The sequence below is a fragment of the Marmota monax genome, unplaced genomic scaffold (assembly GCF_021218885.2).
Source record: "Marmota monax isolate L192 unplaced genomic scaffold, Marmota_monax_Labrador192_F-V1.1 WCK01_AAM20220418_F8-fsc00011, whole genome shotgun sequence".
NCBI classification, from domain to species: domain Eukaryota; kingdom Metazoa; phylum Chordata; class Mammalia; order Rodentia; family Sciuridae; genus Marmota; species Marmota monax.
This window is the reverse complement of record NW_026693082.1, coordinates 9,925,076-9,941,658: the sequence shown is the minus strand read 5'-3', so window position 1 is coordinate 9,941,658 and position 16,583 is coordinate 9,925,076. Positions and strand designations below refer to the sequence as shown.

Sequence of the window (16,583 nt, the reverse complement as noted above, 5' to 3'; positions counted from 1 at the left end):
CACCCCAAACACATCTAGACCTAGTTTAAATCCAAATTACAACATAACCTCTTTTGAACTCTCTTTTAGAAAAGCCCAACACTGGCTCTGGAATGCACTCTCCATTGCTGCAGCAACTCATATCAATCTAACATTTCTGAACCACAGCTGTTTTGTCATCTTGTCTGTAGGTTTTGATACTTGCATATATGCTGGCTAAAGTAATTTTTATACTTAATTTGTAAATTAAAGAACTTGGGCTGGGGATATAGCTCAGTTGGTAGAATACTTGCCTTGCATGTACAAAGCCCTGGGTTCATTCCCCAGCACCACTACCAAAAAAAAAAAAAAAGCTTGAATTTTCTAATAAGTTCAGTAAAGTGCAAATAACTACAATCTTTAAAAATCCTTGCGTCAGGGGTTATGGCTCAGCAGTAAAGCGCTTGCCTCGCACATGCGAGGTCCTGGGTTCTATCCTCAGCACCACATATAAGTAAATAAAATAAAGTTATTGTGTCCAACTACAACTACAAAAATAAATAAATAAATCCTCAATTATTCCTAAGAAAAATACACAGCAAAAACTACATAAAAACACCTAATGAATATTAATTTGTATCAGTAGCATGGATTAAAATTTCAAAGACTGCACCTGAAATAAAGTTGGCAGAAATCATTGTTCAAAAACACCTAATGAGTATCTTAAAAGAAGTGAAACTACATTGCTCTAGAATAATCTAATAAATTTAACATGTTGATTAATAAAAGGAAAACTGAATATAAAACATTAAATAAAGATGCAATTCAAATATATTTCATGATTAACTGAAATTAAGAGTTTTTATTTTCTTTTAAGACATGAAAATAATGTTACCTAAATTCAATTTTATTCCTGCTATACTCATAAGTAAAATGAAGTCAAAAGCCATGAGATTTATTCATCACAACTACCATTTCTTGAAAAGATACGTTTATCATGTAAATACCCTGTGTTCTTCACAAGGGTCTGACAGTTTTTCTTCTTAGAAGACAGGAGAGTAATGTATCACGTTAGAAAAAGTAGAGAAATGGAGGGAGAGAGAAAAAAAGAATGAACAAGAGTACATGTTCAAGAATGAGAACTTGCGAGCTGGGGTTGTACTTCAGTGTCAAGAGTACACATCTATATGCACAAGGTCCTGGGTCAATCACCCTCTCCCTCACACACAAATAAAAAGATAAGACAGGAAAGGACATGCACTTCTACAATTTAGGGTAGAGAATAACATAGAATAAACCTTGGCTGAGTATAATTACAAACTCGTGGATATAGATGGTTAATTAATGCGGGGAATCATCATCACAGAATATAAAATTTTATCTATCTCTTCTTATTTTCAAACTTTATGTCTACCAAAAATTAAAATGTCTTTCTTATTCAGGTAGAAGGGCAAAATAATAAATATTATCTAACAAAATCTAAGCTAGCAATGACAATACAAACATTACAATATTTCCTATTTCAAGTGACAATTTTATTCATGGTACAAAAAAATGCCACAGAAGCTTAGAAAAGAAAGCATTAATTTCACTTATGGACCCTGAAAGAACATTCAGTGATTAATTATAACATTGGAGAGAGAAAAAAAGAAAAAGAATCTATGCAGATGAGAGAGTTGCACAAAAACAAGGAAATGTGACAGTGCAAAACTTTGTTTACATGGTTAAGGAAGGTCTTCTATAGCAAGAAGATAGAGACTATATGAGTCTGGAAAGGCTTGTTATAACCAAATTCTGACAGATACTGAATGTTTTTCTATTATACAGCAAAGGTTTTTAGATTTTGACTGGCAAAAATTTTATTTTGCCAAGTAATGATATTTAAAAAACAAACAACCTAAAAATCTTCCATTTGCTATCCTTTCATAAGGAAATGTCATTCTAACATTGCAGGGAAGGACATGAAAATTATATCTACATAGCTTTACAATTGTATGTACTAAAATTCTTTGTGTACTGAAATGTTATAAAACTGTATTTGGCTAATTCAAAATGAACATAAATATCAAATTCCAAAATTTCAGTTCTAACATAATCACTCCTCTAAAAATTCATTCATCTTTCTGAACTGATTATCAGTGGGGGCATGTTTTTATTTCTCTGTCAACTTAATTCAGAATATTTGAGGTATACTTTGAGAAGTCCAAGAAAAATGGTTCTCAATTACTCAGAAATTTCTTCTACCTTCTCTCTGTACTGATGAGTAAAAATTAAGTAGAAAAAAGCTCAAATGTTCAACCATGGAAAATACTGGAAAGTAGGCAATACATGGGGATCATGTTTGCCCAACATAGAATAGTTGAAAAGTTATATGAGAGTAATTCCTTAAAATCTAAAATTATCACAACAGTCACTTAACAGCCAGTAATGTTAGCCTTAAATCTTAACCTAATTTCACCTCTATTTTGGTTACTAGAAAACCTACTGTAGAATTTGTTAGTTTTCATAATAGTATAGGACCCATTACTAACATTACTACATTACTAACTTTATTCCTTGCTTCATTTATTTTATCTTTGACCAGTTATGACTTTTTATAAATTTTAGGAAAAATATACATAAAAATACAATGCACAAAAGGCCTGTACAGGGAATGAAGAAACATTTCAGATTTTTAAAAGTAATGCTTATTTATTTTTTAATTATAATAGTAACACATTACACAAAAACATGAAAATATAAATAACTGGTGTTCTTGCTTCTCAATAGCATATAACCACAAGAAAATCAAAAGAATTTTAAAAAAGAAAAATAGGCCATCAAAAACAACCCAGCGATAACTTTGGTATTCTTTGGAATCCATAACTAGGATTCCTCCAATTATAACTAGATTGATATTTATGCTATCTTGGAAGATATAAAACATAGCTTAATATTAATAGTATTTGGATAATCAGCCTCCAAATTAATATTATTTTCATAAATTATTAATTCTCACCAGGTAATTATAAATACTGAAGTTGAAGGAGAAAGATTTTTAAAAATTGGATTTTTACCTAAAACATTTACATTGTGTTATTAATTATAAAATAAATAAATTTAGGAGAAAAAGCTATTTGTAAGAAACAAATGAGCAAATTTTAAATAAAGTGAGTTTGAGGCCTCAATGTGATGGAAAATGCCCATGCCAGGCAGCTCGAAATCTGTCTAGAATTCAAAAGACACAGAGTTTAACTGTTACAGGAATTAAGTAGAAATAGGAAAAATATTAACCTTTCAAAAATGTGTAAATATGAGTGAGAGGCATTTAGGAGCAGGTAGGATTAAGAGTAGGTATATACAACCATTTCTGATCCAGGTTTTAGATGGGTATATGCCCTCAAAAGTGATTGTGATTAGCAAGTCATTTAGTCTCAATTCCTACTATACTCGCATATTTTTTCATTATAACAAGTAACCCTGAATTCTAAGTCTTGGTTTTTATGATTTTTTGTCCATGAGACTAGATAAATTCCTTTGAGGTAATTATCAATGTCTTTTAAATCCTAGCACCAAGGATGCAAACATTTCCTCTTCTATTCTGAATGAATAAACAAAAGTATAATTTTGTACAATCATTAAGATAAGTCTAGAACAAAGGTATTTGAATTATAGGCACAATCTGTGACCAAGAAGTAGTTTTTAAGTTTCGAAGAACCTTTAAAGTTTGTTTTGGAACATTTTCTATTATACTTCGTAGGTAGAAGTGATGATAATAATAATGGTGACCGCATCAGTATGTAGTGACATTTCCACTCTTCTCAAAACTCAACAGCTTTCTCATACCACACAAGATAAAGCTGAAGACTCCTTTTCTCTCTTGGCCTAATATCCAGCTATGTTCCTTTTGATTCACTTTGCTCAAGCCACACAAAAGTGTAATTTTTTCATTTTTCCAATTTTTCAATCCTGCCACTGTATGCCATATGCATTTTATAATTCTGTTTTTATAAGAATACTGGAATGCTCACATGAAGTCCATTTCATAGAAAGGAAATCAAGATTCAGAGTGGCTCCATAACTCACAAAGGCCATAGAGCAAAGTATTGGAATAGGATTCAAAATGATGGGATTCCAGAGGCTTAGTTACTATTATGGTCTTCCCAAGCAGTGGAGAGAATAACAGAACAGGCACAGGAAAATAAAGTGAACAGGAAGTAAAAAGCAAAAACAATATGCAAGGCTGGTAAATCCATGAACCACCTAAAATGGCAGCTAACACCACTAACCACCCATAGGATCATACTGATAGTGATTACCCCTTTCTGAAGTTTAGAAATAGCCATAAAATAAAGACTTTCTAAAAGAAATAATACTTCAGTTATTTTCAAAGCCACTCTCTCAGTACCGCTATATAAATTAAATCATCATCACAGTGAATTTATCTTTTTTGTCTCCTCATTCTACTTACGCTGCTGTTGGGAAGAAAACGATAGCTTTATAATTCCAGTTTGTTATTTCTCCACATTTTTAATGCCTTCTTAATTAAGGATTCTTATATTACAAATGCTATATGAGTAAGAAATTTCACTTACAGAAGCATTTCTCAGAAGTTTTAGAGAATATTGTTTAATAAACATGATATTATAATGACTAAATACATAGTCATTCTGATAAGACTGGAATTAGAAGAGTCAGAGTTTCCCATTCAAACACCTTTTCAAAGTTCTTCACTTTCAAATTCTACCACTGGCTTTGTCAAAATTCCACTGAAAAAAATGAGTAATGAGAAGGCATATATCAAAAATCTTATTAAAAGTTGTGGACATAATATCTTTTCATTCCTTTGGCAATATCTACTCCTGTAGAAGCACAATTTATGCCATGATTAATAGATATATTACAGGAAACTAAAATAATGAGAATAGAGAGAGAAATCATACCTTCTATCAATAGCTCTTGTCCATGACTGCCAAGAAGTGTACGAGATAGGAATGGGGCAAAGTCTACAAAAATTTCACGAAGAAGAGGAGCAACTTTTTCTAAAGCTCTTTCAAGTTTTGCAGTGATGCTGTTAAAATTAAGACATAAAAACTAATAAATATAATTCAATATAAAATGTCGAATAAATTTACTTCTAAATTAAAATCTTTAAAAACCATAAAAATCCAATTCTAGCCCAAGGAATAACAACAAGCTTCATGTAGAAGGGACACTACAGTTTCACATACAGGCTACTCATAGATTGCAGCTGAAGTAGAAAAGAATCAGAGTTCTGCTACCTGCAAGGGCCAAAGACTGCTCATAGCTCTAGGAGTATCAGGAAAATGAGTTCTTATATATCCTGTCTGTCTATCCATTGGAAAAACATGGTTCAGAACACGTCCTATGTGGTCATTATGCCAGTTACAAAGAATTTAACTGTTGCTTTCAAGAAGGTATTACCTGAAAAGCTTGAAAGCTAAGGAAGTAACTGGAATTCAGTTGACTTACCCAAAGTGGGCAATTCCCACTTCAAAAGTCCACTTTCTTTTATCAATCCCTGAATTAATATTTATATTGTAGACTACTGAGTTAAAGTCCTTGTTTAAGTACTATTTGGAATTCTTGAAAATATTTTGAATGTTACAAGAAAAAAATAGATGAAGAAAATATTACTGCTTAGGCAAGTGAATAACTTGGTAACAGATCTCTCTCTTTCTCTCTCTCTCTCTCTCTCTGCATGTGCTTTAGAGTAAAACTGCATGGACTGAAATTCTAGCTCTGCTATATGTTAGCTAGGTGACCATGGGAATATCAGACTTCCTATGCCTGCAAAATGAAGATGATCACAGCACCTAAACAGTAGGGATCAAATAAGCCAAAGTGTGTTAAACTGCATTCAAAAGTACCTGGCACAGAGTGAGAGGACATATAATATGTTAAGGTTTTTATAACTAATAATTTGAATTAAGCACACCCATATTTATTCTAGCAAGATGTGACTCTGATATAATAAACAAAATCAATGTAATAATAATATTAGATAAACACACCTTCTACAAAGACAAGTACAGTAAAAAATTAAACAATGCTTCAAAATAACACATTTCTGTCTAGATAACATTTTTATTTCTGTGAGGAAAAGCTTATGGATTAAAAAAAGGTAAATAACCATGGAATAATTTGCAATATATTACTCTGGCATTTCTTTTATTTTTAAGTGACTACATAGGGACTAGGGGATAATCTAGGATGCTTACTTTCCTAACTTGGAAATGGCATGTGTTGAATCTTTGGACACTCAAAGTCTCACCATTAGCACTTCTATTTCTTTTCGCCTCTTATCTGGTCAACACCTTTAGAGAAATGAGCAAAGATGGAAAAAAAAAAACCATACACTTGGAAAGAATATTTTGGAAGGACAACTTTGGGCAAGAAAGTGACTTGAATGGGACTTGGCAGACTTGATGAAGACATGAGTTTTCAATATTCCCTGTCTACTATTCTTACTAAAGCTAGCATCTGGGTTAAGAGTTGGTATAAATCAGAATCACCCAGAGGGTCTGTTGAAAAAGACCACCAGGCCCACCCAGATTCTGATTTAGCACATCTAGATGTAACATGAGAAAGTGCATTTCCAGCAAATTCTCAGGTAGTGGTGCTGCTGATTCTCTATATGTTTTTTAAACTTTTTGTAATTGTAGATGAACATCAGGCCTTTATTATGTTCATTTATTTTTATGTGGTGCTAAGTATTGAACCCAGTGTGTCACACATGCTAGGCAAGCCAAAAAATAACTATTCTAACAGAGTATTTGCTGTTAATAAGTATTAATTTAAAGGTTACAAAAAAAACAGGCAACTTGAAGGCATAGAATAATCATATTGTAGTAAATTTCCTCTGACTTTTATTGAATACAAATGGAGATTCTGTTTTGGATATATTATTTCATAAATTTCTTCTAATTTCCAGGAATATGTCCTACACTACACAGATAAACTAATTCCATCTACTAAACAATGATAAGAACCAAAAGAGTATGTGAAAAGCAGACAAATCTAGATAATTATTATGTGTTTCTAAAACTTAACTCTTACTCCAGCATGATTTTTTTTTTAAGATAAGTAAGTAGGAGTAAAATTACTTTAGAAAAATTCTGGATTCAAGGTGGTTCACAAAAACTATAGTACTGGGTTCAATATTCTATTATCAAATAAAGGCTCAGATTTTTTTTCCTAGTTTAAAATATTTTTTCCTATTTTAAAGGTTCTAAGTGATTTGGAGGCTTCAGAACTGCAAAATTACTATGCTTAGTGATTAAATTAAATATAAAATAAAAACTTGAATTAATCTGAGCAACTGTTCATTTTGGTGTGTATGAATATGTAAGTATAAAATTACTTTGACTTCAGGGAATAGATAACACATTTTTCTGTGAGTAAAACCCTACGATAATTTTTTTTGCCGATATTTTCTCATACAGTTTAACAGAATGTTAAATGTTGGGCTTACATATGATTATGAAATGAAAATTTTAATTTTCTGATAGGGGAGAAAATATGTAATATTTTACTCAGCAAGACAACAAAGATTTTAAGTACAGAGAATCATTATCAAATAATACTGTTAGATTTCTCCATCAAACAACAAAATATTTTAAATGAAAAAGTTGCACTATCACTTTTTATAGTGAAGAAACTGATCGTTTGTTGTTTGTGTTAATATTTGCAGATTTCACCTAATGATTTCAAAAGTTTGATTTACAACAAACTTTTCATAAAAGTTTATAATCTTTACCCTTATGCAATTTAAATTATGAACAGAAATGTTCATGAAGACATGAACTTCAGCTTAAAGAATATCTCCTAGTAAATAAAGATTATCTACCATGCCAAAAAAAGACATGTTGTTGTTATTTCATTCCTCTTCTCAGACAAAAAAAAATGTAAAACTCCATTTTTGAAGACCATGACATATATTAGAAAATTATCTCTTAACATGTAAAACACAAATTAAAAACTATATTTCTATGGGAGAACTCCATGGCATTAAGTCCTAGAAAAATAAATGTATATCTCTCTAAAACAAAAACAAACAAAACACAAATAAAAAGAAAGGAACAGGGCTAGAATAATTCAGTGGTAGAGTGCTTACCTAGCAAACATAAAGCCCTGCATTCTATCCCCAGCACTGACAAAATAAATAAATAAATAAAATTTAAAAAAGTAACATATAACAAACAGAAAAAAGACCAAAGTATTCTTTAGCCAGTTATTTTTGTAAGAAATATAAATATGTTTTACTCATTTTAGGGAAAATACCAAATAGTAAATTTTCATTTTTCTTTGAAAATTTATTCTCATTTATTCAAAGACACTCTTTGCAAAGAAATAATAGCAAGATGCCCAAATGGGGGAATTTGCCCTAACAGTATTTGAGTGAATTTCAGTGTGTTCCTCAGTACTTGAGACATTTCTTGGCCTTAAGTACAGAACTTATAAGTCCAGGCTGAAATGCTTACTACTTAAGCCTCTTATTCCACTATCCTCACTCTACTTTTTTAAAATCTCTTTCAGTCACACTACTGAAGGTTAGGATGTTTGCTTGGTGACTGTTTTGACCTGGGCTACTTTTCTGGGTAGCAAGTGTACTCTTTCAAGAAAGAACATTACTGATTTCTATGAAGAAGATTCCTCTTTGAATTTTGAGAAATATATCAATCACACTAAGAAAACTACCAACTTGAAGAAAAAAAAAAAAACAAAGGAAATAATGATGTTTTCAGATTAAATTCTACAGCTTTAATGCATGGATTAAAAACAATATAACTGAAGAGAGCTTATTATTACAGTGTTTGAAAAACACAATTATGTAATGGTTATTATCTGTATTGTTTTATCTACACAATTAATTAAATAATTTTGTCTTCACAATTAAAAAAGAATTAAAACCAATATTACTGCAATTATGCCATGAAATAAAAAGGAAGGGCATAGTTCCCAATTCATTCTATAAAACTAGCATCACACTGATATCAAAACCAAACAAAATACACATTAAGGAAAGAAAACTACAGACTAATATCCTCAGTGAACACAGACATAAAAATTCTTAAGAAAATATGAGCAATACACACTCAATATCACATTAAGAGGATTCTACACCATGACCAACTGGATTTTACCCTGTGTATGCAAGGTTGGTTCAATACATCCAACTCAATAAATATAATTCGCCACATAAGTAAAATTAAGGAAAAGAATCACATGATCATCTCAACAGACACAGAAAAAGCTTTTCACAAAATTTAGGAGCTATTCACATTAAAAACACTGAAGATACAAGAGATAACAAGCTTACCTCATCATTATAAAAGCTACATATGACAAATCAAAAGTCAATATCATAGTGAACACAACATTTCCTCAATAATTAGGAATAAGGCAAGGATGTCCATTCTCACCCATCCTAGTCAAAATAATCCTTGAAACTCTAGCCAGAGCAACCAGGCAAAATAAGAAAATTAAATGAAAATAATAAGTCATACTATTGCCATCATATTGTTTACCGTCAAGAGGGCTCATAAACTCAGCAAAAGTAGCAGGATACATGTTCAATACACAAAAATCAATAGTTTCTTATACTCCAATAATGAATCTGCTGAAAAAGAAATCAAGAAAACTACTCTATTCAAAATAGCCTAAAACAAACTAAATGCTTGGAAATAAATCTAATCATAAAAGTGAAGGACCACTAAGATGAAAACCATATCAAACACTAAAGAAAGAAACTGATGATTATCTTAGAAAATGAAAAGATCTCCCACATAATTGGACATGAATAATTAATATTATCAAAATGGCCACATTACAAAAGTGATACACAAATTCAATGAAATCCTCATTAAAATACCAAGGACATTCTTCATAGAACTAGCAAAAAAGTCCTAAAATTCATATGAAAGAAGAAAAGATCTAGAATAGTCAAAGTAATGCCTAGAAAAAAATCTAATGATGGAAGCTTCATAATACCTGATCTCAAATTATTCTGTACAGCTATAGTAACAAACAAACAAACAAACAAACAAAAAGATGGTATTAACATCAAAACAAACATGAAGACCAAAGAAACCGAAGTCACAGAGAAAAACCCACATAGATAACAGTCCTCCAATATTTGACAAAGTTCCCAAATACACATGCAGGAGAAAATATAGTCTCTTATACAAATGGCTGAGGGAAAACTAGATATATATGTGTGTAAGAATGAAACTAGACCCTATCTCTCCCCCTACACAAAAGTCAACTCAAATTGGATCTCAGACCTAGGAATTAGACCAGAAACTCTGCAACTGCTAGAAGAAAACATAGAGTAAACACTCTAAAATAATGGTGCAGGCATCAACTTTCCTAACAAGACCCTTAAGTAAGAAATAAAACCAAGAATCAATAACTGGAATGACATGAAATTATCTTCTGCAGAGAAAAGGAAATAAGAGCATAAAGAAATAGACTACAGAATGGGAGAAAATCTTTGCCACCTACCCTTCCAAAAGGAGATTAATATCTGGAATATATAAAGAACTCAAAACACTTTATACATACACACAACATACACACACACGCACACACACACACACACACCAATGAATAAATGAGCAAAATAATTAAACATATTTCTCAAAGAAGAAATTAAAAATGGCTAATGAGTATTTGAAAAAATCTTCAACATTCCTGGTAATCAGAGAAATGCAAATCAAAACTGCACTGAAATTTCATTTCACTCCAGTTAGAATGGCAATTATCAAGAATATAAATAATACCAATGCCAGTAAGGCAGTGGGGAAAAAGGAGCACTAAGAATTGTTGGTGGGATTGCAAATTAGTATAATTGCTTTGGAAAAGAAATAAAGATGCCTAAAAATAAAACTGAACCATCATATGACCCAGCTATCCCACTCTTCAGTATTTAGCCAAAAGAACTAAACTCAGCATACTCTAGTGATATACACATATCTATGTTTATAGCAGCAAAATTCACAACAGAAAACTTATGGGTCCAGCCCAGGTACCTGTATGTCAACAGACAAATTAACAGAGAAATTTGGGTATATATACATAATGGAATTTTACTCAGCCATAAGAATGAAATTATTCATTTGCTGGTAAATGAATGGAACTGAGAACATAATGCTTAGTGAAATGAACCAAATTCAGAAAATCCAGAGTCAGATGTTTTCTCTCATATTTAGAAACAAGAGAGAAATAAAAAATTTTAAAGAATAGATCCCAAGAAAGTAGAAGGGAGATCAGGGGAGTAGAAGAAGAAAACTGAGGGGAAGAGAGGAGGGACAGTAAAGTGAAGGAATGAAACTGACCAAATTATGCTATGCTCATGTATGAATATATAACAGTGAATTCCACATTTATGTATATCTATAAAGCACCAATTAAAAACATAAATAAGGAGAGGGAAGACCAGTAGAGAAAGAGAGGAGGGGATGGGAGGAAGGAAAGTAACTAGTGATTGAAATGGAGTAAGTAATATTGCATGTATATATAAATATGCCCAAATGAACCCACTATTATTTATAGTTAAAATGAACTAATAAAAACACAATTACACATTGCATTTATCTGTGCAATTAATTTTAAGAAATTATATGAATAGAAAAATAATTATCTGTGGGAGAAAATAATGTTTGAAAATAATTATCATCAACTCTTACCAAATGTAAGATTTGGCCTCAAGATACATCCAAGGTCATGGTGATTGTGTACATGCTAATTATTAGAAAGAAAATGATGAAAAATTTCCTGCTATCTAAGAAGGTGTTTTTTCCAATGTTATATGTTTTGTAATTCTACAAAACTAATAATCACACTTGTATTTAGAACACTGTATGCATTTTAAATTCTATTTTAATAAACTCCTTTACAATTGTGGTATTTCAAAAAATTTTAATTATTTTTATTTCAATTTTTTGTATTCAATATCTTTAGCATAATATCATAAATATAATAAACAATTTGATTTGGTAAAGTTCTTAATTTGTTAATTTCTTAAATAATATAAAAGAATAGGTAGTTATATAATTAACTGTAGAATGGGTATAATTAGGAAATCTAACATAATAATAATAATATCTTTACCTAAAGATAAAGGTCAGTTATAAAAGAAATGAGTTTATGAGTGAATTCCATGGTAGAGTTTTACTAATCAAATGCTCCTATGTAAATGAGAAACTGCAGGCATAAATAAATTAAATGGTTTGTTTAAATAAACATAAGTGAAAAGACAAAATTAGGAGACTTATTATCGACAGAAAAACAATATAACATTAAATTCTTAATCAGGTACATATCATAACTAGTGATTGACTAGCATTGACCTTAAACATCTGGTTTCACTTAACTTGTAAAATAAAGTATTTATAATATAAAATATAATTTAACATAGGAGATATATGATAAGTAAATGCCATCCTAAATCTAGAATCTGTGACATAATGGCCCACTGATAGTTTTTAAACTCTAAGTTTCTAGGATTGTACCTACTAAAAAAAACAGAAAGCTGAAATAAAATGCCTCATTATTTTATTCCACCATAATCTTATAAATTTAAAACTGACAGTTTCTCTTCATTTCTCCCAAAGAGAATCGTGTATTTTTGAGTGCCTAATATATACATTAAGAAAGTAAATGAAAATATAGAAGATTAAAAACCTGAAGAAATGGAGCAAACTACATGCATTTACAAGTATATCAAAATCAACCCAACCATTATATGTAACTGTAAGACAATAATAAAAACATAAAAAAAGAAGCTAAACAGAATTCATTAATGTGTAAGAAGTTTACTCCTTTATATGGTAAATGAAATTACAAACTAACACTTTTCAAGTTTTAAGAATATGATACATTTTAGGAATATGTTCATATAATTACAAAAGCAATTTGAAATGCATTTTTGTGAATTGTTAATAGCATATTTTGTAGACTGAAAATAAAATAATATGTAATGCAACAATTCTCTCTTTCCAGTCAACTAGTAAAATAATGTAGTTAATAAAGTTAACTACAGTGAAATTAAAATTCTAGGTATAAATAAAAATTTCCTACTACATAAATTATTAAAGAAAATTTAATGTGATAGGAGCTGTGATATCTGACCAAGATTCCCCTTTAGGATAGAGTACTTTATTCCCTGGAAAATTCTGAGGAGGATTATGGAGGGATGGCTTATAGCTGAGTCCCTCCCTAGAAGGGAGCTGCTCTCCCAAGGTGAGGCCCTTCATTAGGAGCAATCTGCATTCAAACTCTGGGCAATGAACAAATAAAAATACAGAGCTCCTTTGACTCAACTGAGGACATCACATCTCTGGAGGTCATTTACAATTTCAGAACTTTCCCAAGGATTGCCCTGGGACTTCTCTTAAAATTGCATCACTTTTCCTTTGGACCAATTTCCTCTTCCTGCTACTTAACAGGTAGTATTATTAAAAAAATATAGAAAGTTGTATCTCAGAATCTATTTCCTGGGGTAGTGGTTATTAAGCATGTTTTACACAATATTTCTTTTACCTAATGTTTTTTTAAAAAAATAAGTTGAAACATCATCAACTAACAATTTCAACTTTTAAAAAGAAAGAGGATTTCTATTTCTACTTAAGATAAAGAAAACTAGAGTTAATCCCACAATAATTACAAGAAAAAAACCAAATAATCTAAAGAATGACAACTCTGCTACTCATCAGAAAACTGAAGTTGCCAGGAAACCTGCTAGGAAAGAAAGGAAACTCCAATGAGGTAGGGTGCAAGAACTTGCTCATCTGGGGCAGAACCCAGAAACCAGGGAACTGGGCATCTTATATGCTATGCTAGCAATCCCAGCAGCTATGGAGGCTAAGGCAGGAGGATTAAAATCCAGCCTTAGCAACTTAGCAAGGCCCTTACAGAATTAAGAGAGATCTTGTCTCAAAATTTAAAATAATAATTTACAAAAGGACTAGGGATTTGGCTCTGTGGTTAAGTGCCCCAGTGTTCAATCGCCAGTACCCCAAACAAATAAAAAACCCTATAGGGTTTTTTTAGGAAAGAGCAAAAATAAGATAAGAGGAAGAACGCTGAATAAAACTCTGACAAGAAATTTAAAGCCCTGGTGAGTGAGAGTAACTAAAATAATAAGAAAACATAAGCCAAGCTCAATTCCAACTCCAGGTTAGAATGACTCAATTCCTAAACCTAGAGACTTAGCACAACCAGAGACAGGACCATTTCAAGCATAAATATTACTGCCAGTTAATACTATCTTGTATACAATGTACAGTTTTCAACCAAAAATTAAAATACATAAAGAAGCAAAACATCACTAAAAACAAATGACAAACTAATACAGTTACAGAATCCTTGGTACATCACATAATGGAATTATCACAGAAAGAATTTACAATAACTATGATTAACATGTTAAGAGCTAATGAGTACTTGAAACGGTAAACAGCATGCATAAACAGATGTGGAATTCCAGGAAAAGTAAAAAATATATATATAAAGAAACAATGGTAGAAATGAAAAACAGTAAATGAGACAATAGGCCTTCAATTTGCTTAAAGATAGTCTCAATAATTCCATGGAAAGAATCAGTGAATTTAAAGATAAACTAATATCTACACTTTCCATGTTTATTGTAACACTATTTCATAATAGCCAAGATATGGAATCAAACTTTAGTATCTATCAATGGATAAAGGGATAAAGAATATTTGTTATGGGGCCAGGTTATAGCTCAGTGGTAGAGTGCTTGCCTTGCACATGTGAGGCACTGGGTTTGATCCTCAGCACCACATAAAAATAAATAAATATATTTTTTTATAAAAAGGAAACATGTTTTATAAGTAAAATGGAATACTATTCATCGATAAGGAAACATAAGATTCTATCATGTGCAATAATATGTACTGACCTAGACAATGGTATAGTAAGTGAAATGAGCCAGAAGTACAAATACTGCATGATCTCACATATAAGTGCAATCTAAAGAAAGCCAATCTTAATGGAAAGTAGAATGATGGTTATTAGAGAGGGGAGGATATGTGGAGAAGGAATAAAAGAGGTTAGCCAATGGGTAAAAAATTTATACAAAGAAAAAATAAGTTCCAGTGTTCTACTGCATAGTAAGATGCTTTCAGTCAATAATAGTGTACAATGTTTCAAAGAATTTTGAATAATTTATCACAAATAAATGAATATTTGTGGTGACAGAAACACTATTACTCTTATTTGACCGTTATACAATGTGTGTATGTATGTGTGTGTATACACACACACATACATATACATACATATATATATATACACACACACATACATACACACATATATGTACATATATATCCATAAATTTGTCTTAGTCAATTTGCATAATTATTGCCAAGTAAAAGATAAAACTTAGAAAAATAAAAACAAAAATAATTATAACATCACTGTTATGGAAAGGGCAGATAAAATAGTATACGGTCAAAAAAGAATAAGCATTACATAGATACAAGAGAAAGTTGATCAAAATTTTTTTTATGTTTTCTTTTTGGATTTTGTTATATTTATGGTAATGGTCAGCTTTTAAAGATTTATAATTTGTTGTGATTTATTTTTTTAAAATCTCAATAAATCTTTTGCCCCCCAAAAACATTCAAAACCATGCTGAATAGTTCAAAACATTCAAAACCATAGTTTAGCTATTTCTTTTATATTTTTGTGTTAGTTATGTATTGCTACCATAAAAACAGCTAAGAAAGGAGAAGAATACATATATTCTTTTATATTATATATAGAGAGAAAGAAAGGGAATGAAAAAGAGAGCACACAGATATTCAAGAGCATACAAGAGCTGTGGAACAGCAAAAATAATCTTAAATAAGTGTGACTGGAATTGCAGAAGGAGAAGTACAGTATGCCAAATAATGGTTACACAAAAACACCAAAAGAATAATTCCTGGAATCTGTGAATAGGTTATGTTACATAGCAACAGGGACTTTGCAAGTCAAATTAAGATTATAGACATTAAGACAGGGAGATAATCTTGAATTATGAATACTTGACTCAATCTAATCACATGAGCTCTAAAAAAGCAGAAAAAATGTATCAGAATGGGATATAAGAGCAATTCTAAGTGTGAGAGGAATGATGAATACTTTCTGTTTCTGAATGTAAGGAGCCACATGCAAAGGGCAGCTTCTGAATGACAGCAAGAAAGGGAACAGGTCCTAGAGGCATACAGAACTGACTTCTGCTAACAAATTGAATAAAATTGGAAGCAAATTTTCTTTCAAAATTTCCCCACAAGGGATATAGCCCTGGTAACATGTGGATTGTGACCCAGTGTGAGCTGTGCTGGACTTTTAGCCTAAAGATCTGTGAAATAACTAATAAATCAGTGTTAATTCAAGCTGCTGAAATTCTGGCAATTCTTTATGGTAGAAATACAACATTAACACAAAAATATAGAAGATATAGAAGAAGAAATATGTGAAGAGATAATGAATAAGAATTTTCCAAATAAAGATTATAAAAGTACAGATGTAAGAACACCAGAAAACACCACTTATAGTTAATAAATACCCTTCATATATCATAATAAACTACTGAATTCCAAATATAAAGA

The 16,583-nt window shown here is 31.0% G+C and overlaps 1 protein-coding gene across 8 annotated transcripts in view; it reads right to left on the bottom strand.

The window, feature by feature from the left end:
• The window catches only part of Nbea (neurobeachin), a 651,894-nt gene that overhangs the window by 378,668 nt on the left and 256,643 nt on the right, over window positions 1-16,583 (bottom strand). For all 8 annotated transcript variants that reach the window (XM_058582531.1, XM_058582532.1, XM_058582533.1 and 5 more), the window contains one exon: window positions 4,881-5,008. In XM_058582531.1, the coding sequence (XP_058438514.1) occupies window positions 4,881-5,008 (128 nt within the window). The remainder of the gene's footprint in view (window positions 1-4,880; window positions 5,009-16,583) is intronic.